The following is a 26,448-nucleotide window of genomic DNA, read 5'->3' on the forward strand; positions in this document are numbered from 1 at the left end:
GAAGTACTTACCACTCCGCTATTTATCAACTAAACTCCGGGATATTTAATTCCACAATTGGGAAGTCGGGGGTATATCTCAGTTAAACCATCTCGATGGAGCCTATTTATCTTGTCTCCTTCCATTGTATCAGAGACACATACAATATCACGAACCAGGATTTTTATAAATATTTAATGCTCAGACACATGTTACCGTCTTGGTCACCAGACTCTCCAGCTATCCTAAATCAGCCTTCGAGTATTTTAACAGATCCCCTCAATAGGCCAAGGGCATTTCTCTGTTCTACTCTGCTCTCCAACAAATTAAACTATTCCAGAAACCAGGATACTTCTTGGGATGGGAAAAAGAAGCAAACTACTCACAGCTCAACACATTGGGAAATTGCTCTCAAAATCATAATGAGATAGTACAAAACCCCAGCACAAATTTTGAGATTCAACCCGTCTTACCCCCCCCCCCCCTTATTCTGGCGGAACTGCCCCCTAGTGCACAGCTTCTGGAAGGCGACATTCATCTTAATAGTTAAAGTTACTCGGTGCTCAATTCTCTTGTCCCCAGCTCTGCCCGTGCTTTATTGCCATCTTGGATCTTCCGAGACATATCCGTACTGTAACGGGTCATATCCTGACGGCTGCCAGGCTCTTGATTGCCAGATCCTGGAAATCTTTGAAACCCCCAAACTGGATTAAGGAGAAAATGCTAGCGTCCCGGAACAACAAATACTCTGGCTTTGTCTCTTGTTGGGCTATTCGGTCAGACTTTATGGATGAATTCCCTACTTCTCACCCATAGTACACTGTCTTTAATATATGAGTTGGTCTAGTTTGGGTCATTGCCCTCTACAACAAGTCACACGGTCACATTCTTATTGATATTTGTACTATATTTACTTAGAGTTGATGTATCTTATTGACAGTATTGATATTTGAATTGCTATTCTTTCTCTGCTTAACATTTCTAATCAACTGTGCTCAGTACTCCTCCAGTAGTCACGGTCTCCTTCTTTGTTCTCTGTTTAGTGCTTTACATTCTTTTATTAATGATGTACCACTTTATGCCTGGCTGGCTTATTGGTTTGTACATTGCTGTATTCTTTCAAAATTTTAATAAAACTTTGTATTGTAAAAATAAAAAAAATTGTTTTTTGTATGTGAACATATTCTTAGACAAACCATGATCTGGGACCGCTCTACATGGAGCCGCACCTATAACGTAGAGGTGCAGCAGGCAAAATGATGTTATAAAATTCTGCATGTGTGTCATGCGGATTTTACTGCACCTTTCACCCCATAACATCGAATGGGTGAAATATGTAGTGAAAATCTGCAGCATTTCTACAACATAATTAGTATGCTGCGGATTGAATCCACAGCATGCTCGTTTTTCTGTGCTGATTGCTTACCGCTACATATGAATGGGGTTCTTAAAACCCCCAACCCACATGCACTGTACCGTAAATTTCTGTGGATTTGCGATTCGGAATCCACATCTCAAATCCACAGAATGTAAATTCGGAATGACACAGTAGTTTCCCCAACAAATTCAGCTGATGGTTAGAGCTCCCACCAATGAAATCCACTGCAATCGGCTTGTTTCTGGGGTTCGTTCACAAGTGGCAGAGTTGTTGCAAGAATGTCTGTCAATTTTTCATAAATCTGTACCCTGTATATAATTGGACTTTTATGCCATTTGGAAAAAAAGAAAGACACAATCCATTTCCAAATGAACACAAGAGATACATATGAGTGAAATTACACGGTGTGGTTTTGCCGAGCGGACCATAACCACACAGAAAAAATGCATGCATTTTTACAGCGATGTGCAAAATTGCAGCAAATCATGGTAAAGACAAATGCGTTTTTCGGTGGTGATTTCGGCCGCATGGCAAAAAATGCCGCAAAACCATGATAATACACCCTAAGGGTCAGTTCACACGTTGTGTAAATACTGCAGATTTTCTGCAACGGAATTTGTTGCGGAAAATCCACAGCAAATACAGTAGAAGCAAAGTGGATGAGATAAAACAAATCTCATCCACACGCTACCATAAATACTGAGTGAAAACAAAGCTCAGAAATTGACCTGCGATGCGGAATTTTATTCCGCAGCATGTCAATTGTATTTGTGTAAACGCTGCTTATTTGTTGCGGGTTTTACCCATCAAATTCAATGGGAAGGTAAAACCCGCAACAAATAGCAGTTGTTGCGTATTTTGTGGCGGGTTCACAGAAATTCCGCCGCAAAAGACGCAACTCTAAAAAAAAAACAAATCTTATTCTTACCCAGGGATCTGTTTTTCTTCCTCCAGGCCGGCCTCCTGGAATGACGTTTCATCCCATGTGACCGGCCTGGATAACGTCAGAGGGCCGGCCTCTTGGAATGACGTTTCATCCCATGTGACAGTCGCTGCATCCAATCAAAGGCTGCAGCGGTCTACTGGGATGAAAAGTCATCCTAGGAGGCCAGCCTGCTATCAGCTAGCAACTACCGGCTGAGTGCGGCAGTTTTTCGCAGCAGATATCCCGGGCGAAAAACTGCACCACAGTTTGGTGTGGCGTTTCACACGGAATTCCATGCGGCGCACAGGGCGGATTTGCTTTGTGCTTTTACGCAGCATCTCCGCCCCGCGTGAACTCAACCTAATAGTGCACACAGTCTTCAAATCAGTTGCTGCTTAATAGTCTAAGGCCCCATGCACACGACCGTGTTTGGTCCGTGATATACGGTCCGCATGTCCTGGACCGAACACAGTGCAGGGAGCCGGGCTCCTAGCATCATACTTATCTATGACGCCAGGTGTCACTGCCTGTCCGCGGAACTACTGTCCCGTACTGAAAACATTCACGGACCGAACACGGTGGTGTGCATGGGGCCAAAGAATTTTTGTAATTGATAAATTATAGTCCAAAAAGTCACCCTTACTTCATCACAAATAAAATAAACAAAATATGGTATCCAAGAATCATTGCTGAAATATTGTAATCGAAAAAATACACTTTTAATTTTCAGATGCATATAATATCAAATTAAGATATTTATTGTGAAGTAGTAACATGACTGTTTGATAAAAATGTAATAGATTTACAATTAAAGCGTTTTCAGTTGGCTATAATGCAGTTACATTTTAGCATCCATATTAGGCCAGGATCACACACACAGTTTTTGTGGCAGTTTTTAGAGCCAACCAAATACAGAACCGGACACAAAACAAAGAAGCTGCATCAATCTTTTCTTCTGGCTTTGGCTACAAAAACGGAGCCAAAAACCGCACCAAATACTGCATCAAAACGGTGTGTGTGATCCTGGCCTTATGACTGCAATACCTGGACCTTCCACAGTTCAGTTGAACCGAACTAAGATCGCCATAGGTTCCGGGTATTGCAGCTTTAATAAAGGAGCTACAATGTTACCGCATTACGTCATCGAAAACCAGGCTTACTGTTCGATGAACATAATTTTACAGCTTTTATATATAGAATTAATTTTCAAGGTGAGTACATTTTCTTGTGGTAATTATAATATACTGATTCACAGTCTAGTGCTGCATTCACAATTCTCCAGACTTCAGAGGTAAAATTTCCAAGCATTCCTTGCTAGATCAACATTTGCACAGAGATTGCTCTGGTGATTTGCGTTCTGGATATCGTCCTTACACCAGACCTGTACATCAATCTGGGTAGGAAAGAGTAACTGTTTTATATGAGCCCAGCTAAGCAGTTGGGGGGGGGGGGGCATCTGTTGACAAGCCTGTTGACGGTTTCCAATGGCAACCAGCATAATTGTAAATGCAGAACTGGACTATAATACATGCGGAAACTCAGGACTAGAGAAATGTAAAGCAATTTAAAAGGTTATGGATCTCGAGTATATATAAAATGTATAATGACGTCCAAATGTGAACATAACCTTTAAATTTATGTTCATTCTTTTTTTTCCCTAAAAATAAATATATAATGAAAGGTAGTTCATTATCCACATAACAACAAACACGCTCTTTGTAGAAGTTGTCTCTATAAAAACAATATATTAAATTATTATCAAGATATATACATGGTGGCTATGCAGCAGTTTTCACCATACGATTAACCCTTACTGCATCCAAATCTTCCAACTATTAGACAGATTTTTTTTTTTTTATGTAGTATAGACAAGAAACAACTGTCGATTGTATAGTAAATCTCTTTTTTTCTGTTACAGTGCATTCAAAACTTGCCTAGTAATGGATGGGCATAAATAATAGATAAATAGTTTAGTGTTATGTTTTGCACACCAAGACCTCTGCAAATGGTCCGAGTAGAGTTTTATTGAATATGCATCGGATCCACACCAAATAGGTTGTTGATGGTTTAATGTTTTCAGAAAATGTGTGATTCTGGTAAGATAATATGTAAGGCATATATGTGTTTTCTCCTTGCTCCTGTATCCATACTTCATATTTTACATCCCTTACTTTCAAATACTTGAGATTCCATGGAATCTGCCAAGATACAGACAGCTTTGCCTCCGATGAAGATGTCTGGCATCTGGATTCTCTTACTCTCCCAGGATACAATCCATTTGCCCACTTCTGCTTTCTGGAACCAGGCTTAGTTTTAACAACACTTCTTATCGCTTGAATAAGAGACGATACATCAACTTTTGTGTCCTGGTAGATACGGAAAAGCCACTCTGGATTACGGCAGCAAAGATGACGCGGCACTTCTTTGCTTTTCATTATACGTCCTTGCACACTGGCATCTAGATGGATAATGCCACCTTGTTCCCATGGCCTTTCAGGGTATGTGATTGTATTTGCCACTTCTTTGTTTTGCCAAGCAACATACTGGAGTTCCATGCCTGGAAGGGTTGCCAAAGTTTTGTATGGTGTGTAATGATCTGGGTTTACGCCATAAGGAAAAAGCTCTACCACAGCAGCCCCCTTTGGCAGAAAGAGAGACATAACTAACTGTGCCCCATGCATACTGACAAGCATGGATGCATTACTGATCAAACGGACGATATCCGTAAAAGAGTGGTCCTCCAAAGAGACAGTGATGGTTTTCATCTGAAATTCCTGAGCAAGAGCCAGGAGTAATTCGGCCTCATTAATAATAAGTCGATTCATTGTTCGGCTGAAAAGAACTATGTAGTCTTCTGAGGTACTTTGATCAGAGCTAATGTTTAGTTTTCCCAATAAGAATTTTGCAACGTGTCTTATTTCATTACCAGAAACCAGTATATTTGCCTTTGGACCCTGTGGTTGGACAAAGCCATACTGATACCATGTTGTGATTTTTGTTACACCAACATAGGACTTGGTGAAACAGAGAAGCCTACCCAAAGTCTTTAACTGCTCTTTCAGGAGAGGCTGCTTATTGCTCATAAGCTTGTACAGGTCAAAATGAGAGCCCTCACCCCAGCCCTCCATAAAGAACAGACGAAAATCCAGGTCTAAGTCTGGGAACTGCTGCATGGTGTAGAATATTGGAAGAAGGTCATCATGAAACACATGCATGAGGTTATCTGGATTGAACCTATTCATTATGAGGGCAACATCTGGTACAAAGACCGGCTTGGGCATAAATTTCAGTGCAGCGGCTGGAAGCTCAACAAAGTTGAAATACTGTGTATTGTGGTCATCTACTGAAGACAAGTCTAGCAGTGCAGGCTGGAACCGTCTGGAGCCCAAGCTTGGTAACATGATGGATGAGTTGCTGTGAAAGAAGACAAACTCCTCTGCCTCTGTAGAGTAACATAGCGATTCAAAGCGACACACACGATCTGTATGCATCCTGCCCGTACAAACCATTTTAGTGCCATCGTCCACAAGAGCATATAAAGCTGCCTGATAGTCTATGCGTACCTGTGACAGCTCTTGGGATTGACGTGTAAGGTCCAACTCTTCTTCGATAATAGAAAACTGTTCCCATAACTTGACATATTTCCACAACACTGCTGCCAGTATAGACACAAGCAGAGCATTAAACACAGCGGATATGTTCATTCTGTAGATGTGCTGGGTAAAGATATCCAAAAGGAAGCCTAATAGGAGTGACTGTCATTATTAGTCCACCTTAACATAGTAGAGGAAACCTAAGAAAATAAGACAGAAAGAGAGAACACAACATAAGAAATCAAAAGAAACATTTGTATATCATCTTATGCATGGCAAATTATTGTGGAAATAGGGATTAAAGGAATATTCATCCTACAGCACGCAGAACGCTGTCAGGGCACCCTACAGAAGGAGCAGGATTGGTAAAGTTAAAGGGCTTTTCTAGAATAGGCCATCAATAGCTGATCGCTCGGGGTTCGACTGCTGGGACCCCCGCAGGTCAGCTGTTTTGAAGGGGCCACAGCGCTTTCCCTTCATTCCGGTCACTGCTCGTATTGTGAATCGCCAACATAGCAGTAGTGGCGGTTCACTGTATTACAGCCTTCTCCCATTCACTTTGATGGGAGAAAGTACTGTGAATTGTCGCTACTGCTGTGTCGGCGATTCACAGTACGAGCAGTGACCGGAATGAAGGGGAAGCAGCGCTGTGGTATGAGCGCTGCGGCCCCTTCAAAACAGCTGATTGGCGGGGGGTCCCGGCAGTCGGACCCCGAGCGATCAGCTATTGATGGCCTATCCTGAGATTAGGCCATACATTTTTAGGGACTGAAAAACCCTTTAATAAAATAGCTCACGCTATAAACATGCAGTGATTTCATTGGACTATAGGTCAATGAACCACCCTTATGTCTGTGGAGAGAAGCTGGATAGAAGAGCGTCACAGTCCATTCATTTTTGCAACTATGAGAGCCACGACGGTTGAACTCTTGCTAATCAGACGTTTATGGCATGTCCTAGCAATATGCCATAAATGTATCCAGTGGGAAAAACAACGTATGAAGTCAAATGTAATGAACCTGTTTTCTCTGCATTAAATATATCAACTTCACAAAAATTTCTTATTTTTAAAGTGTTTGACTGCTTTTCCACCAAAAAAAAAGAAACAGATCAGAGTCCTTCTGCTAGGACCTCAAGCGATCAACTGTAATCTGTGGGAGAACCTGGCTGCAAGTGTTTAATTCCCCTACAGCGCCACCACAGGAGAAACAAAGCATTACACTTTGTCCATAAAAATCGATGGGCCGTCTGTAATGAATGGACTCGCTGAGTTCCTCAGAGGCTTATATATGGGGGTTGTGATTGTACCTATGTTTAATTGCTTGTATCCCAGATGTAGCACAAACACGCTGCCCCCCTCGTGGTTCTACGGGACCATCCAAAGGGTATGTTTACATGGGTGGGATTTGCTGTGTAAAATTCCACAAGCAATTCCGTCCAGAAGTCCGACCAAATCGTGTTTATTTTGGTGCAGATTTTCTGATGGATTTACTGCTGCAGAGAACAGCAGAGGGGAAAAAAAGGCTTCTGTAAAGACGTTTCATTTCATGTGACCGCTGCAAAAAAAATCACAGCGGGACGAGACGTCATCCGAGGAGGCCGGTTTCCCTGAGCCCAGCTGAGGGAACAAGGACACGTAGATACGGGAGCGCGAGGGGAGTATGGTGTTTTTATTTATTTTAAAGTGGAAAGAATATGCCAGTCTGAATGAGGCCTTAAAATCTTAATTAGTTGCTAGTGGTAGAAGCTACAATTGTATTATATTTACTATCGTCTAAGAAAATACATGAGGGGCGATGAATATGTTCTCAAATAACAAGCTGGGTATGGTAAGGAAACTCAGTTACCAGTGTTCATAAATATACAGGTACACTCTCCTGGATGCTATAATACTGCTACACAGGGAACTTATATGTTTCACTTATTAGTATATGCTAGATTCTAGTAGGCTAAAAGACCTTTGATGACATCAGACCGTAGATCATAGTGGTATAAAGGACCTTTGATGATGTCATGACCATGTGATCGGTCACATGTGTAGGTTTTAGCGGTTTATATCCTAGTGTGCTGAAGCGTGTGTGTGTGTATGTCAGCATTGCTGTGTTTTCTAAGGTTCATGAAGCACACGCACTCCTGTTACCTGCTCATGAGGTCACGTTCACATGATCAAGCTGAAACTCCTTTAGCTGCAGATCCTAGTGGGTTTCAGGACCTTTGATGATGTCATGACCATGTGAGCAGTCACATGTGTGGGAGGAGTCAGGCTCCTGCTTGTGCTGTAGGAGCGGTGTGTGAACCTTAGAATAAGCACATGAATGCTGCCTGCTCTAGGCAGCAGGTTAAACATACGTGTGTGTGTGTGTGTGTGTGTGTGTGTGTGTGTGTGTGTGTGTGTGTGTGTGTGTGTGTGTGTGTGTGTGTGTGTGTTTTGTGTGTGTGTTTTGTGTATTGAAATGAAATGTGTTGGCTGCTGCGCTTTCAGTATAGCAAATATATAGGATTTATCAATCTTTTATACAGCATGAATTCTAATGTGCTGAGAACCCGGACTGCACAAACTGGGTCATTTAGCCGACTAGGATCAAGAATGTGTATGTAAACAGACTAAGACCGCATGTACACGACTGTAAAAATCGTCCGTAATTACGGACACATTCACTTCTATTGTCTATGGACACCTTCCCGTTTATTTACGGGACTGTGTCCGGGCCGTAGAAGTGTACCACAAAAGATAGGACGTGTCCTATCTTTTGCTTTTTACGGTCCGTGCTCCCATACTTTGCAGGTGGCATAAATGCAGGTGGCTGTCCGCAGCTGGCCGTGCCCGCAATCGCGGCCCGTGATTACAGGCACAGTCGTGTGCTTGGGTTCTAAGGCTTCGTTCACATCTACGTTTGGGGCTCTTGCTGATTCCGTCAAAAATATAGCACATCATTCAGCAGTATTTTCCGGATACAACGACCAAAACCTGACGGACCCCATTACAATCAACGGTGTCCGTCGGGCACTGTTGTTTTCCGTCGTGTAATGGATCCGTCACAGCATTGCATTTCATTTTCTTTCTCCTATGACAGAACAAAAAAACGGAATTCTTAATGCAGATGTGAAGATTAATGTGTGGCCTCAGAAGCCTAGGCCTTTAGCCCACAAGGATCTAGGAATCGCATGTACAGCAGGCTAGATCCTCTGATGAGCAGGTAGCGTCTCATGACCCGCTAATATCAGCGAGAAATAGTCTTCAATCCATTCTCGTTATTCGAACGTATTTTATTTTTTTTTTAAATACATATTCTATATAAAAAAAATTAAAATAAAGGATCCAGAGGTATGTCATAATATAACACACTTTTTGAATCATTGATCATAAAAAAAATAACGGAACACATACGATTTGTTTTATGATGTAATAAACAGCATCCATGGCATTTTTTTGTCTTTACATAAAACGTATTTATGACAGCAAGTATGTAAACATTTCTAACATAACATTCATCCCGATTAACCCCTAATGACCACCGACATGCCTTTTTATGACTGTCATTAAGGAGCCTATGGGCTGATTCAGACGAACGTGGCGTTTTTGCGCACGCAAAACACGCGGCGTTTTGCCTCCGCAAAAGCCACTTGACAGCTCCGTGAGGCAGCATCATATGATGCGCGGCTGCGTGGTTTTCGTGCAGCCGCCATCATTATGACACGCCATTTGGAGGTTTGTAAACAGAAAAGCACGTGGTGCTTTTGTGTTTACATTCATCCTTTTGACAGCTGTTGCGCGAAACAGCCAGTCCGCATGCTAGGAGTCCCTGCCTCGCTGCAGGACAACTGTCCCGTACTGTAATCATGTTTTCAGTACGGGACAGTTGTCCTGCAGCGAGGCAGGGACTCCTAGCATCGTACATAAGTATGATGCTAGGAGCCCGGCTCCCTGCACTGTGTTCGATCCGGTACTTGCGGCCGAAATACGTCAGTCAATTACGGACGTAATTAGTGTGTGTGCACATACCCTAACTGAGAAATGTGCTCATTAACCCATTCACTGCCACAGACCACAAGGGATGTTTCCATTTACTACCAATAACAACCAAAGATAGTATGTTTTTTGAAGTTTTCTGTTTTCTAAAGTTTTAAAGTTGGGGACAAGCCTCAATCATCTGCGGCAAAATTCGCAGGTGCTACCTGCAGGTTTTTCTTCACTGATTTTACCCTTTGCATTGAAAAACGTAAAATCTAACACCTCATGCACACGACCGTGTGCGCCGGCCGAGTCCCGTCAGTGATCCGAGGAAAGATAGAACATGTCCTATCTTTCCTCGGATCGGAGACTTGGATCATTTTTCACGGACCCGATTCACCCGCTAAAGTGAATGAGTCCGTGAAGACTATCGGGTGCCACTCGGATGACGTCAAAAACGGCCCGGGTGGCACAACGGTCGTGTGGATGAGGCATTAGACCAGATCTGCAGAAAAATCAGGCATGTACTATACGCTGTGGCTTTTTTGCCTACAGTATGTGAATAGGATTTATGTAATTCCATTTGCGTGGAATAAGTTTACGACATGAACATTTTTCCCTAGAAGGTGTGAACATGGGGAAGGAGCGCCATTTCCCTTGTCACATCAGGCAGCAGAAAGTACACCCCTGACAGGAATCTAACATTCTTGTGCAAGCAGGCTAAGTCCTATGGACTAATGGAGCAGCAGAGTGCCTCCAAATAAACAATAGTACCAGCAGCATGCCCCTCAAAACAGTACCAGCACTATGTTACTGTTTATTGTTACTTTAAATAGAAACAAAATTCTGTGATATTAAATTCCAGAATATATCTTTGTAGGGGCCTATGCTTTGTTTTCTTGTAATGCAGAGCTCCAAATACCCTGCCTTTTTTCACACAGCCACAGACTGCCAGCAGACTCTGCGGGAGGCTTAAATACTCTGCTGGACGACTTATAAAGGGACGACTGCCAGCAGACTCTGCGGGAGGCTTAAATACTCTGCTGGAAGAGTGGGATAGCTCTCTTATTTCAAAAGACTTCTGCAGTAGAGAAGGCAAGTATGCATTATATAGATGGATGCACTTATTTAATGTAATTGAAAATAATATAAACAGGAAGGATGACAGATTTAGGGCGGATTTACACGAGCGTGCTATACGTCCGTGCAACCCGCGTGGTTTTCACGCGGGTCGCACGGACCTATGCAAGTCTATGGGGCAGTGCAGACTGTCCGTGAGTTTACGCAGCGTGAGTGCGCTGCATAAAACTCACGACATGTTCTATATTTCGGCGTTTTTCGTGCATCACGCACCCATTGAAGTCAATGGGTGCGTGAAAATAACGAGGCAACCACACGAAGCACTTCCGTGGGACGCGCGTTATTCGCGCAACAGCAGTAAAAGAATGAATGTAAACAGAAAAGCACCACATGCTTTTCTGTTTACTAACATCCAAACGGAGTGTGATAATGATGGCGGCTGCGTGAAAAGCACGCAGCCACGCATCCATATGAACATGACACATGGAGCTGTCAAGTGCCTTTTGCACACGCAAAACGCCAAGGTTTTTGCATGCGCAAAACGCACACGCTCGTGTAAATCCGCCCTTAGTGTTATCGCTTTTGCAGTGGATAATCGAAATCACATTAGGCTGGATTCAACCCAAATCACATGGCCGCCCCAATAATAATATTTACATGCAGACTGAGGATTAATATAAAGCTCGTGGGTCCCAATGCAAATCTTTATCAGAGCCCACCAACCTACCATGTGCCATTCACATTGCTGGTGTCTTCTTAGACCTCATTCATACATTGCAGATTTGATAAGTATTTTGTATCAGTATTTTAAAGCCAAATCCAGTACTGGATCCTAAACACCTGGGAAATATAATATATAGATATATACGTCTTCTATTAATGCTATAAATACTGACCAAATCTGCAATGTGTGAATGAGACCTTATAACACTCAGGCACCAGGGTCGAGGTGCGATTGCTACCCCATCCCCCATAGCTATGCTCAGTGGCGTAACTACCGCCGTAGCAGCCGTAGCGCCTGCTACGCGGCCCGTGGCATGAGGGGGACCGTGTCGCCCCCACCATGGCCGGAGGCTCCGCTAGCAGCCGCTATGGCTGCTACAGCGCGACGCCACTGAAGACTACGGCAGAGCAGGGAGGTATCTCCCCGCTCTGCCATTAAACAAAAGACATGTATCCCCTCTCCACAGGACATGTATCCCCTCTCCACAGGACATGTATCCCCTCTCCACAGGATAGGGGATACATGTGTGATCGCTGGCAGCGATAGGGAGAACGGGGGACTGAAAGTCCCCTGAAGTTCTCCATCACAAACCTCGGACTTCCGGGGTCTGTGTCGGCAGCTCCGTAGAAATGAATGGAGCGCCGGGCGCGCTTGTGCGCATGCGTGACCTGCGCTCCTTTCATTTTTATTGAGCTGCGCAGACGCCGGAAGTCCGAGGTTAGTCATGGAGAACTTCGGGGGACTTTCGGTCCCCCGTTCTCCCTATCGCTGCCAGCGATCACACATGTATCCCCTATCCTGTGGATAGGGGATGCATGTTATTTGTAGCACACACTGTAGGTTGCATTTTTTGGGGGGGTTGGGGACGCTGTATGGCGTTCCCTACAGGGGGGGCTGTATGGCGTTCCCTGCAGGGGGGGGCTGTATGGCGTTCCCTGCAGGGGGGGGCTGTATGGCGTTCCCTACAGGGAGGGGCTGTAGGGCTTACCCTACAGGGGGGGCTGTATGGCGTACCCTACAGGGGGGGCTGTATGGCGTTCCCTACAGGGGGGGCTGTATGGCGTTCCCTACAGGGGGGGCTGTATGGCATACCCTACAGGGGGGCTGTATGGCGTACCCTACAGGGGGGGGCTGTATGGCGTACCCTACAGGGGGGGCTGTATGGCGTACCCTACAGGGGGGGCTGTATGATGTACCCTACAGGGGGGACTGTATGGCGTTCCCAACAGGGGGGGACTGTATGGCGTTCCCTACAGGGGGGCTGTATGGCGTTAGCGCAATACAGTCCCCCCTGTAGATAATGCCATACAGTCCCCCCTGTAGGTAACGCCATACAGTCCCCCCTGTAGGTAACGCCATACAGTCCCCCCTGTAGGTAACGCCATACAGCCCCCCCCCTGTTGGTAATGCCATACAGCCCCCCCTGTAGGTAATGCCATACAGCCCCCCTGTAGGTAACGCCATACAGTCTCCCTCTGTAGATGACGCCATACAGCCCCCTCTGTAGATGACGCCATACAGCCCCCTCTGTAGATGACGCCATACAGCCCCCTCTGTAGATGACGCCATGCAGCCCCCTCTGTAGATGACGCCATACAGCCCCTTCTGTAGATGACGCCATACAGCCCCTTCTGTAGATGACGCCATACAGCCCCCTCTGTAGATGACGCCATACAGACCCCTCTGTAGATAACGCCATACAGACCCCTCTGTAGATAACGCCATACAGCCCCCTCTGTAGATAACGCCAAAAAGTCCCCCCTGTAGATATCTACAAAGGGGGCTGTATGGCGTTATCTACAGGGGGGGCTGTATGGCGTTCACCTCAGAGGGGGCTGTATGGCGTTATCTACAGGGGGCTGTATGGCGTTATCTACAGGGGGGGCTGTATGGCGTTATCTACAGGGGGATGTATGGCGTTATCTACAGGGGGGCTGTATGGCGTTATCTACAGGGGGGACTGTATGGCGTTATCTACAGGGGGGACTGTATGGCGTTATCTACAGGGGGACTGTATGGCGTCTATCTACAAGGGGGGGGGGGGTTGTGTGACACCCAGGGGAGGGGGGGCCCCAGTCAAAAGTTTGCTATCTGGCCCAGTCTTTCCTAGTTACGCCCCTGGCTATGCCCCTGCATGCAGAGATTTTTTGGCTGAACATGAACAGAGTCCCACATTATAGGTCAGATCATAGAGAATATAGCTACCTGTAAACATTGAATCTGCCCCTCTGTAGCAGAAGGACAGCTATGCGTGTGTGCACTCTCACCTTTGGTATCTTTTTTTATTTTTTATTACTCTCTATTTGCAGAATCCATAAAACCATTACATTTGGAACAATGGTAAATTTCAGCATTAAAGGACTACAGACAACACACAGATGTGCATCAGATGGTCTTATTCTCCACTCAGCACAGACTGAAGTAAAAGACCAATAAGGCATATCAAGTGACAGGATCTGTGGTCTGATAAATAATACAGTTCCAGCAGTGTGAAGCCATTATTTTCTAGGCTGACAACTGGCTGGACAGCATTAATAAATGAACAAGTAAGTGCGCAGAATGCAAGAGACATGACAATGCGAATGATATAACATGACTACTAGTAAATGGCTGCTACTAAAATTACACCAAATTAGAAATGTGCAACATAGGAAACCATACACATCTGAAGCGATCGATGGACAGTGTCAGACTGGGGTACCTTGGGTCCACCAGATTTAATAATACCGAGTGCCCACTGTCAATCAATACAGAACATGTGAATTGTAAGTTAAATTATCATTGGGCACACACATGACATATAGTTGATTGATTCTATCTATGAGTCAGTGGTGTTGACTTTATAAGCTTTTCAGATATTATTTCTAAAAGAGAACTACCTAAAAGACTACCTAAACTAAAAAAAGCAAATTTATAATAGAGTAGTAAAAATATATATACTCAAAAAAGGCAAAATATTAAGGCTTAGAACTAAGAGTTTAATACTTTTTATTTTTATATGACTCATTCACACCTTGTAGATTTGGTCAGAATTTTGCATCAGTATTTTGAAGTCAAAACCAGGAGTAAAACCTAAACACAGGGGAAATATAATGGAAACATTTCTATGCATACACTCCTCAATTTGGCTTCAAAATACTGACCAAATCGGCAATGTCATACAAAAAAAGAAAAGTAAACAGCATCAACAGTCAAGGTGATGGTATGCGCGATGAGGTCCAAAAAAGGGCTCCGTCTAACTGGCTCTTATAGAGCAACAGCAATAAAGATTCTTTGCTTGAAAAAGGCTGGATGACCGGATAAAAAGTTCACTTTTTTGCAATAAGACGTGAGTTCTGTCCTGAATGAGGCATTAATACTTTATTCTATAATTTCTCCATATAACAGAAAAGTATACAAACAACACTACAAAGGTGATTATTTAAAATGACAAAAAGAGATATACTACGCATAAGCGATACATCCTCTATCAAAACCGTCTCCCCCTCTAATCTTTCTAATTGACTAGCTTCTCAATCTCTACTGGATGACACTTCAAATTCATGGCTTCCAGTATATATATATACACACATGTGCTTTTTAGTCTTTTTCGGATAGTAGTCCTGTCAGTAGAACAAAATCTTGTGTCCCGATGACCATCTGCACCTTTCAACAGGAAGATGTTTTTGAGTTGTCAGCCTAGTAAAGTGGTTCTATTTCCTAGAGCAGGTGATCAATGTATTGACGCCATGGAACACCTATGTTTGGGAATTAAAAGTGGACTGCGCTGAAGATTCATTTTTTTATTACCAGCATTAGATATAAGGCCCTTGTGTGTGAATTAAGCATGTGAAAAAGGTTTTCTGTAGTTTACTGCATTACCAGGTTAGCAGTGCTTCAAGGCACAGGTTTGAACTGCAGTTGCTGTCCCCCTATTCCTTTGTGACAACACGCGATCGCGCTGTTCCTGGCCGTTTAACCCCTCAAATGAAACGGACCGCAGCATCTGAGACGTTAAAACGAGGGGGCGGCCCACTCTGACAGCTGATTGGTGCCCCCACAATGTGATTGGGGGGCTCCGATGGTTGTCATGGCAGCCCTGAAGAAGGCAACAGGACTGCCTTCACTCTGCCTCTGTTAAAGAGACTCTGTCACCACATTATAAGTGCCCTGTCTCCTACATAAGGAGATGGGCGCTGTAATGTAGGTGACAGTAATGCTTTTTATTTAAAAAAACGATCTTTTTTCACAACGTTAGGAGCGATTTTGGTTTATGCTAATGAGTTTCTTAATGCCCAAGTGGGCGTATTTTTACTTTCGACCAAGTGGGCGTTGTACAGAGGAGTGCATGACGCTGACCAATCGGCATCATGCACTCCTCTCCATTCATTTACACTGCACTAGCGATATAGTTATATCACTATGTGCAGCCTCATACACAAACCCTAACATTACTACAGTGTCCTGATAATGAATACACATGACCATCCAGCCTGGACGTCATGTGTACTCAGAATCCTGACACTTCTGACTCGTTTTTTGTGAGATTCCAGCAACGGATACGAAATGTCGCGAGATTACGGAGCTAAACGAGATTTGGTTTCACTTGCCGGAATCTCACAAAAAAAGAGTCAGAAGTGTCAGGATTCTGAGTACACATGACGTCCAGGCTGGATGATCATGTGTATTCATTATCAGGACACTGTAGTAATGTTAGGGTTTGTGTATGAGGCTGTACATAGTGATATATCTATATCGCTAGTGCAGTGTAAATGAATGGAGAGGAGTGCATGATGCCGATTGGTCAGCGTCATGCACTCCTCTGTACAACGCCAACTTGGTCGAAAGTAAAAGTACGCCCACTTGGGCATTAAGAAAGCTCATTAGCATAAACCAAAATCGCTCCTAACGTTGTGAAAAAAAATCGTTTTTTAAATAAAAAGCATTACTGTCACCTACATTACAGCGCCGATCTCCTTATATAGGAGATAGGGCACTTATAATGTGGTGACAGAGCCTCTTTAAGCCCTGCCTGTGGCAGGGATTAACAGAAGCCTGTAAAAATGAGTATACACTGCATTACATTAGTATTAGTATAGATCTAACGATCGCTGGTTAAAGTCCCCTAGGGGGACTAATGAAATGTATAAAAAAAAAAGTGAAATAAAGTTTTTATAGTGTGAACAAAATAATAAAGGTTTTAAAAATAAAAAACCTTTTCACATTTTTCCTCTAAAGTAATTGTTAAAAATTCAAAAGTAAACAAAATTGGTACTGCTGCATCCGTAAAAGTCGTAAATATTACAAATATAGCGTTATTTAACGCGCACGCTGATCGCTGTAAAAAATAATAAATTTGAAAACGCCCAAAACTGTTTTTTTTTGGTCAACTTCGCTCCAAAATGTTTTAATAAAATGTTTTAAAAATAAAAAACCTTTTCACATTTTTCCTATAAAGTAATTGTTAAAAATTCAAAAGTAAACAAAATTGGTACTGCTGCATCCGTAAAAGTCGGAACTATTACAAATATAGCGTTATTTAACGCGCGCGCTGATCGCTGTAAAAAATAATACATTTGAAAACGCCCAAAACTGTTTTTTTTTGGTCAACTTCGCTCCAAAATGTTTTAATAAAAAGTGATCAAAAAGTTGTATGTACCAATAGAAACTACAATTCCCACAAAAAATAAGCCCTGACACCACTGTTGGCGAACGAGTATTCAGCCAACAGCTTTCTCATGGGTATGGCCAGCTTCAGGGGGGATTTACACGAACGTGTGTGTTTTTGCGCACGCAAAGAACGCAGCGTTTTGCGTGCGCAAAAGGCACTTAACAGCTCCGTGTGTCATCACATAGGATGTGCGGCTGCGTGATTTTCGCACAGCCGCCATTATTATGACACGATGTTTGTAAACAGAAAAGCACTGACAGAGGATGCGTCCACCTCCAACGAGAACTGCAGAGAGACATCCGGATGATGGAGGATAGAGGCTGACGTGAAGGCACTCTTCAGGCTATTGAATGCGGACTCTGCCTCGGGAGTCCACACCTTGGCGTTCATACCCTTCTTAGTGAGGTTAGAGATGGGAGAAGTCAGTAAGGAGAAGTTTGGAATAAACTGCCTGTAAAAATTAGCGAATCCCAAAAAGCGCTGTATGGCCCTCAAGCCTTGAGGACGTGGCCATTCCAGAACAGACTTTACCTTCTCAGGATCCACCTCGATTAGAGACGATGTAGCCCAGGAAGGGTAGAGCATCTCTGTCAAACACGCAGTTCTCCAACATGGCATACAGACGATTCTCCCTTAACCGTAGCAGAACTTGACGGACATGTCTCTGGTGCGTCATAGGATCTGGAGAAAAAATCAAGATGTCATAAAGGTAGACTACTACACAAACATAGAGGAGGTCACGGAAAATGTCATTCATAAACTCCTGGAAGACCGCAGGAGCATTACACAGGCCGAAGGGCATTACTAGATACTCATAGTGTCCATTACAGGTGTTAAATGAAGTCTTCCATTCATCACCCTTGCGAATCCAGACTAGGTTGTAAGCCACACGCAGGTCAAGTTTAGAAAAAATCTTGGCACCACGTATACGATCAAACAGTTCAGAGATCAGTGGCAACGGATATATGTTCTTCACCGTGATCTAGTTGAGACCTCAGTAGTCGATACAAGGACGAAGTGACCCATCTTTCTTTTTGACAAAGAAGAACCCGGGTCCTGTCGGGTAGGAAGACTTTCGTACGAAGCCTCTCTCCAAGTTCTCTTTCACATAGGCGGACATGGACATAGTCTCTGGCAAGGAGAGAGGATACACCCTACCACGGGGAAGGGATGCAACCAGAAATCAGCTCGATAGGGCAGTCATACGCCCGATGTGGAGGCAAAGTCTCCGCCTCCCTCTTGCTGCAGACGTCCGAAAATGCCGCATAATGACTCGGCAATCCTGCCAATGACCGAGGCAGTGTAGGCTGAGCCGAACGAATCTGCACCAGTCAACAGCCTTGACACTCAGTGCCCCACTGGAGAACCTCTTCAGAATTCCAGTCCAGGACTGGGGCATGCAGTCGGAGCCAAGGCAGGCCCAGCAACACAGGGTTAACAGCTTTGGATAGCACATACAAAGGCAGAAGTTCGGAGTGAAGGACTCCCACTTGGAGCCTCAGCGGCTTGGTCACAGCTGTAACTGGGTCTGGTAGAGGTAGTCCATTTACTGAAGCAACGGGTTCTCCAGAGGGGTGGTGGGTAATTGCAGAAGGTCCACCAGGTCTCTACGGATTAAATTAGAAGCGGATCCAGAGTCCAGATATGCAGAGACCTGATGCGTTCTTTCACCGGACACTATGGTCACAGGTATGGACAATCTAGACGGAAGTCCATTCTTACCCAAGGCTGTCACTTCTAGCAACCCTAGGTTTTGGGATCTTTGGGGACACAGGCGCACGAGATGGCCACCGAGGCCACATTAAAGACAGAGTCCAGATGTGCGTCTGCGTTGTCTCTCCTGGGTGGATAACTTAGGAGGATCGACATCTGAGGACAGCACTGGATGCTAAAAAGTAGGAGCCAGACTGGGAAGGGTTCGCACCCGTTGAACCGCTTGGAGGCGTTCTCGGATCCGTATATCAATCCAGGCGGACAGAAGGCTGAGGTCATCCAGGGTAGACGGCAGATCCCGAGCAGCAAGTTCGTCCTTAATTTTAGGAGCGAGTCCATTCCAGAATGCAGCCACCAGAGCCTCATTCTTTCATAACAGTTCTCCCGCCAGGGTGCGGAAGTGGATGGCGTATTCACTCACGGAGGTGTCTACTTGGCGTAGGTTAATCAAAGAGGCCACTGCAGATGAGGCCCGTCCAGGCTCCTCAAACACCATGCGAAAAGTTCGGAGGAAGGCTGGGAAGTCACGGGTCTTTGGTCCTTGTCTCTTCCAGAAAGGGTTCGCCCATGCAAGAGCCTTTCCAGTGAGGAGAGAGATGATAAAAGCGACCCTTGCACCATCAGACGAAAATGTCCTAGCATACAGGCTGAAGTGGATCTGGCACTGATTCAGAAATCCACGACAGGTACTTGCTTCTTCATCATAGCGGTCAGGAAGTGGCAAAGAAACACGCGGGTCAACACTGCCTAGAGGTGTAGTCTGAGGATCAACATTGCCAGGAGGTGTAGTAGGAGGAACAGCAGCTTGTGCCTCCTACCGACGTGCAAAAATGTTCAACGCCTCGAGGAGTTGGTCCTGTTGAGAACGGAGGTCTAGAATATCCGCTCGCATCTCTTGAGAAGTCGTCATAGTCTTGAATTGACCAGCGGGGTCCATGGCTTGAGCGTACTGTCACGAAGGGTCTGTGGCCCCACTGGGCCGTACTGGCATGGCGGTAAGGCAGCTGGCCAACAGGGCGCAGGTGAATGTCTATAGTTCGTATAGGTACCTGTGGCAGCTCAGACAGCAGCAGGGCAGGCTCGGCTTGGACTAGCCAGCAGGTAGACTTCAGGCGAGGTGAAGCAGGTCAGACGTGGAATTCAGCACGACACGACTTTGGCACAGCACAGTGCTCGTCCAGGATGGTATGGAATGCAAGGAACAGGAGACAGGAAGACACTAGGAGGCCATCACATAGACAAACTAGGAAACATCAACAACGCTCAGGCATAGAAGCAGGGAGCTGGACCCCTCTTATAGTCCAGGGTACCCACAGGTCAAAGTTCATCAAAAGTCTGGTGCGTGCGCTGCCCCTTTATGAGCGGGCATGAGCATGCGCGCGCACCATACGGGATCCAGCTGAGGTGAGTGGAAGCGGGTGCTGGCTTCTCCTGAGGAGGAGGCTGGTGCCAGCGCTTGCCGACTCGTGGCTGCGGCTGTCAGGAGGGGATTGGAGCTGACAGCCCGCAGCCACGGACATTACAATCAACTTGTTCCTTTTTAGGCACTGTTCACATTGGTGTTCAGCCTTTCCATTATGGGTTCCATCAAAGTTTCTGTCACTTGTGACAACAGGAATAGCGAAGCATGTATTGCTATTGTTGCCGGAAAAACAAGGGAGTCCGCAACAGAACCGCAATGTCAATTATATGTCAATGAGTGCCGTGAGGTGTCGTTCGGATCCTTCAAATGACAGATCTGGCACAACGTCATGGCTTCTATTATAAACCGAAGCCATAGCGCAGATGTGAACAGAGCCCTAATTTGCAAAAGGTGGTGGAGTCCACGCCATGCACCTCAACTACTATATAACTAGCAATTCAAAAGCCTCTTAGGACTTATTTCACTTTTCATGTTGAATTAAATATAAAAAAAAAAAACCCTGAAAAAAATATGCATTTCACACATATCATTCAGAAATGATCGACATTGTACTCATCCAAGGTCTAGAGATTTTTACTCCTGGGACTGAAACCTAGCTTCCCCCTTTAAACAAGTGTTTATATATTAATGTATTCCTTGTTATGTGATACAATATTCAGTATGCCCACAGTGTTCACATCATCTAATAGTACTAGATCTAAATGATAGATGAAGCAACGGCAGTAAAACTTGGCAAGGGAGTTGAAATCCTACCACAATATTTAAGTATTTCTTTTACATTTTATCCAATGTAGTAATGATAAACAGGTCTTATGCACCCAAATGTGCTTTGCTTTTGTGTCCGCAATTTATTCACTTTTTTGCAGATAAATTGTGGAGCAATTAATTTCTATGGCCCCATGCACACGACCGTAATTTTAACCGATCCGTGCTGGGGCTGCGAATCCGGCCCGCAAAGACTAGGGACAAGTCATTTTACGGTCCAGATTTGTGGCTTCACTTAACTGGTGAAAAATATTTTTAGTTGCGGATCCGTGATTCCTGATAACACACAGATGTAAAACAAAGGTTTCTTGCGGTCGAGTGGACCGCAACAGATCCGAAGTTTTATGGCCCGCAAAACCAATATGGTCATGTGCATGAGGCCCTAAAGGGGTTATCCAGTCGCTAAAAATGTATGGCCTATCCTCAGGATAGGCCATCAACAGCTGATGGGTCAGGGTCCGAATCCCAAAACCCCCGCCGATCAACTGTTTTGAAGTGAATGAGAGAAGAAGGCTGCAATACCTGTAAATCGCCGCTAAATGCGTGTTGGAGATTAACAGCGAGCAAGAAGAAATGAAGGGGAAGCAGCACTCGTACGAGCGCTTGCACCCCCTTCAAAACAGCTGATCAGCAGGGGTCCCAGGAGTCAGACCCCGACCAATCAGCTATTGATGGCCTATCCTGAGGCCATCAATTTTTAGCGACTGGATAACCCCTTTAAATGGCTTTAATCCAGCATCATATAGTCCAGAAAGTCTGATAGTCCAGCAATTGTTACCAGCACAGTTATATTCAGACGAACGTGTCCTTTTTGTGTCTGCAGAAAAACAGAGCGTATTTCATGCATTTCAGTTCCATGTGGTATCAGTGTGCTTTCCGCGTGGCATCATTGTTTCTGTTTTTTGTTTTTTTTTTCTCAGAATTTCGGCAGCAATTGGTGCGTGAAAAACACGGACAGCACACAGATGTCGTCCATGTGCTGTCCCTGTTTTTCACGCACCCATTGACTTCAATGAGCAACTTGGTCCGCAAAAACTGACCAAAATAGTACATGCAGTGAGTTTCATGCTACGGACACTCGCTGCGTGAAAAAACACAGACGTGTAAATAGCCCCATTCTATTGCATAGGTCTGTGTGCTATCCATTTTTTTCAATCGGACAGCACACGGATGTATAATACGCTCGTCTGAATGAGCCCTAAGATACAAAGAGATAATAGCATTAATTTTTATTTAATTCTATTTATGAAATATGTAAAAGTAAATTTTCTTTTCTATGCCTGTCTGATTTTCCAGAACATTTGACAATCCGGCACACAGATTTGAGGGGTTATTTTCTGAACAAAAGCCCTTTTGAAATAAAAACCTGGTAGGCGATCAGGTCAGAAAGAGGCGATAAGCTGTAATTGCAGTATTTAGCGTGGAAAATGACATAAATGTGTCTCACAACATATGCATAAAAATGTCTCAATGCATGTGAAGGATATGCATGTAAAACCAGTTATGCCGTCACAAATTTCCGACCCCTGTGTTTACTTGAAAGAATTGGAAACTGTTTTATGCATGTGCAATCCAATGACCGATGCGAGTTGCTATCTGAAGCATCACAGAAATATAAAACATATAAAAAATGTTAAGATACTTAAAGGTTATGGAAACCTTTGAAGACTTTTTATTTTTACTAAAAAAAATTATTATAGTGTTTAGTGCAACTTTGTAATTGGTCTTTACTAAAAAAAAAAAAATTAACTTTTTGAGATACAGCTTCTATGTATCCTGGATGACTTCGATTATTTAGATAACGGGTTAGAGACAAGCAGGACCCAGTGTTACCAAAGCCGTCAGTCCCACTGACCTGACAGATTCGGATTTCATAGCAAGATACAGCTTCTATGTACCCAGGATACATAGAAGCTGTATTTCAATTTTTTTTGGTAAAAAACAATTACAAACTTTCACTAAACACTAAAATACATTGTTTTAGTAAAAAAAAAAAAAAAAAAAAAAAGCTTCAAAAGTTTACATATCCTTTAATTACAACTTTTGTAATACATTCTCCAGAAATTCTGAAACATTGTGAAACTCTTTCACATGAATGGTACAAGGTCAACCGGACACTCTTCAGGTTCTGGTTATTTCCACAATTAAAGAGGCTCTGTCACCAGATTCTCAAACCCCTATCTCCTATTGCATGTGATCGGCGCTGCAATGTAGATAACAGTAACGTGTTTTGTTTTTTTTTAAAAACGTTCATTTTTGGCCAAGTTATGAGCTATTTTATATATATGCAAATGAGCTTTGAAATGGACAACTGGGCGTTTTTATTTCGTTATGTCCAACTGGGCGTGTATTGTGTTTTTAACTGGGCGTGTTTATGTGTATGATGCTGACCAATCCGTGACCAGTCAGCATCATACACTCATCTCCATTCATTTACAAGCAGCACAGCTGTTTAGGGTCACTTAGAAATTTCCTTATTTTTGAAAGAAAAGCACAGTTTTTTTCAATGAAGATAACATTAAATTAATCAGAAATACACTCAATACATTGTTAATGTGCTAAATGACTATTCTAGCTGCAAACGTCTGGTTTTTAATGCAATATCTACATAGCTGTATAGAGGCCCATTTATAGCAACCATCACTCCAGTGTTCTAATGGTACATTGTGTTTGCTAACTGTGTTAGAAGGCTAATGGATGATTAGAAAACACTTGAAAACCCTTGTGCAATTATGTTAGCACCGCTGTAAACAGTTTTGCTGTTTAGAGGAGCGTTCTTACTAGAACGATGTGCAGCCAGATACACAAGTGTCCTGATAATGAATACACATGAAATCCAGCCTGGACGTCATGTGTACTCAGAATCCTGACACTTCTGAATCTTTTCTCTGAGATTGCAGCAAGAGAAACGAAATCTCGCGAGATTACGGAGCTAAACGAGATTTCGTTTCTCTTGCGAGTCAGAAGTGTCAGGATTCTCAATACACATGACGTCCAGGCTGGATGGTCATGTGTATTCATTATCAGGACACTAGATTAACGTTAATCAAGTGTCCTGATAATGAATACACATGACCATCCAGCCTGGACGTCATGTGTATTGAGAATCCTGACACTTCTGACTCTTTTCTCTGAGATTTCCAGCAAGAGATTACGAGTGGCTTGCTGGAAATCTCAGAGAAAAGATTCAGAAGTGTCAGGATTCTGAGTACACATGACGTCCAGGCTGGATGGTCATGTGTATTCATTATCAGGACACTTGATTAACGTTAATCTCTGTGTATGTGGCTGCACATCGCTGCTTTGTAAATAAATGGAGATAAGTGTATGATGCTGACTGGTCACTGATTGGTCAGCGTCATACACGTAAACACGCCCAGTTAAAAACACAATACAGGCCCAGTTGGACATAACGAAATAAATACGCCCAGTTGTCCATTTCAAAGCTCATTTGCATATATATAAAATAGCTCATAACTTGGCCAAAAATGAACGTTTAAAAAAAAACAAAAAACGTTACTGTTATCTACATTGCAGCGCCGATCACATGCAATAGGAGATAGGGATTTGAGAATCTGGTGACAGAGCCTCTTTAATTGTGCTGTATTTTGAGGGTTATGTTTATATTTCACAAGTCTGACAATGCAATCATGAAACAAATATAAAGAAATAAATAAATATATATATATATATATATATATATACATACATATCATGATTGATATTCATGGAAATTCTATATATATATATATATATATATATATATATATAGATATCTATCTATAGTGATCAAAAAGGTAGGCAGCACACCATCGGATTTAGTGAAAAAGAGGGTACTTTATTAACCCTAAGTGCGACGTTTCAGCTCTATCCACTAGAGCCTTTCTATCTATCTATCTATCTATCTATCTATCTATCTATCTATCTATCTATCTATAGATAGCTAGATCTCTCTCTCTGTCACTCTCGCTCTCTCTCTATATGTATATGTATATATATATGTATATATATATATATATATATATATATATATATATAGAGAGAGGGAGAGAGAGAGAGAGAGAGAGATCTAGCTATCTATAGATAGATAGATAGATAGATAGATAGATAGATAGAAATAGAAGATATTCTCCATGAATAAATATTCCTGCTGATGCCTAGAATGTCACCTCCAGTGCTACATCAATAAGAAGTTTCCAACCATGTGCATTGATCCATATATATATTAGTAAATAAGGTGTAATATTATGATACCTTCTATTATAATGCATGCTTCTCTATATAACACGATGATTATTGTAGTTTTTATATCAATACTGTTAATAAAATAAGCGTTGCACAAATGTTTAGAGAAATATATGACATCAATGTCATTGATACTCACCATGAGAACATACTGCTTAGGGCTCCAGTGTAGCTGCAGGCTTGAGGTTCAGAGGCTGTTGAGGATGGGAGATCACCACTAACAGACATACGTAGCTTACATTGCCGAGGATGCTGTAGAAAACGCAGTGTTATCTGGCGTCCACCTGCTTTGTAAAATGGATGAAGAGGGATCCTATTTGGAGAATCATAAAGAAATCTCAGCAAGCCTGTTTCATTCATATGATAATGGCTGTTTTCAGTGCACCATCTGCAGACTGAGCTGTCATTCTCAGCTCTACCCCTTCCTAGTTCTGAGCATGCTCTGTCTGTCACTAATGTCTTATTGCTCTGGTTGGCTTACCTCAATTTGTTGGCTTCCCAGAGGTCACCATTGCATGAAGATGATTTTCTGCAGTGCTCCTAAAAATCTCCAAGGAGCAAGAAAAGGCAAAAAGACCCAGGAAGGAGAGGTGAGGAGCGGAGAACGTCTGAGAAAAGGATTCAAAAGACGTTCTAATGTTGTCTTTCCAAATATAATATTAACAGTGTCAAGGTGGAATTCTGGATGTGTCAAATCTACAATCGTTAATCAAGTGCAATGTACAGAACAGGCATTCATTTATGTCTTATGTTCCATTTCTTATATATAGCACCAACATATTCTGCAGTGTTGGACACAAATTGTATTCACACCAATCCCTGTCTCCGGTGGGGCTCAAGATCTCATTTCCCTAAGACACAAACACTTAAGGACTAACATACATGTTTTTGTAGTCCAGGAGGAAGCCTATGCAGACACAGGGAAGAACATACAAGCTGCATGCGGTCTCTGGTCAGATTTTATAGCAGGACCCCAGTGTTCCTAACCATGAGCTGCTATTAAAATGCTTATTAAGCTTTA

The 26,448-nt window shown here is 43.3% G+C and overlaps 1 protein-coding gene across 3 annotated transcripts; it reads right to left on the bottom strand.

Annotated features, from left to right (window-relative positions):
- Positions 1–3,013: 3,013 nt before the first annotated feature.
- Positions 3,014–25,856, bottom strand: POMGNT2 (protein O-linked mannose N-acetylglucosaminyltransferase 2 (beta 1,4-)). 3 transcript variants are annotated; one of them, XM_075828603.1, is made up of 2 exons: positions 25,567–25,856; positions 3,014–6,075 (listed from the first exon to the last, which is right to left on the bottom strand). In XM_075828603.1, the coding sequence occupies exon 2, from the start codon at positions 5,984–5,986 to the stop codon at positions 4,259–4,261; it is 1,728 nt and encodes a 575-aa protein (XP_075684718.1). In that variant the 5' UTR covers positions 5,987–6,075; positions 25,567–25,856; the 3' UTR covers positions 3,014–4,258. The 3 variants fall into 3 exon arrangements, with proteins under 3 accessions (XP_075684718.1, XP_075684719.1, XP_075684720.1); XM_075828604.1 differs by lacking the exon at positions 25,567–25,856 and adding an exon at positions 8,016–8,103; XM_075828605.1 differs by lacking the exon at positions 25,567–25,856 and adding an exon at positions 7,723–7,798.
- Between the last annotated feature and the right edge of the window lie 592 nt (positions 25,857–26,448).

The sequence above is a fragment of the Rhinoderma darwinii genome, chromosome 5, assembly GCF_050947455.1.
Source record: "Rhinoderma darwinii isolate aRhiDar2 chromosome 5, aRhiDar2.hap1, whole genome shotgun sequence".
NCBI classification, from domain to species: domain Eukaryota; kingdom Metazoa; phylum Chordata; class Amphibia; order Anura; family Rhinodermatidae; genus Rhinoderma; species Rhinoderma darwinii.

What these genes read in the sequence shown, in the direction of transcription:
- POMGNT2 (XM_075828603.1), bottom strand. Translation starts at nt 5,986, where the DNA reads ATGAACATATCCGCTGTGTTTAATGCTCTGCTTGTGTCTATACTGGCA.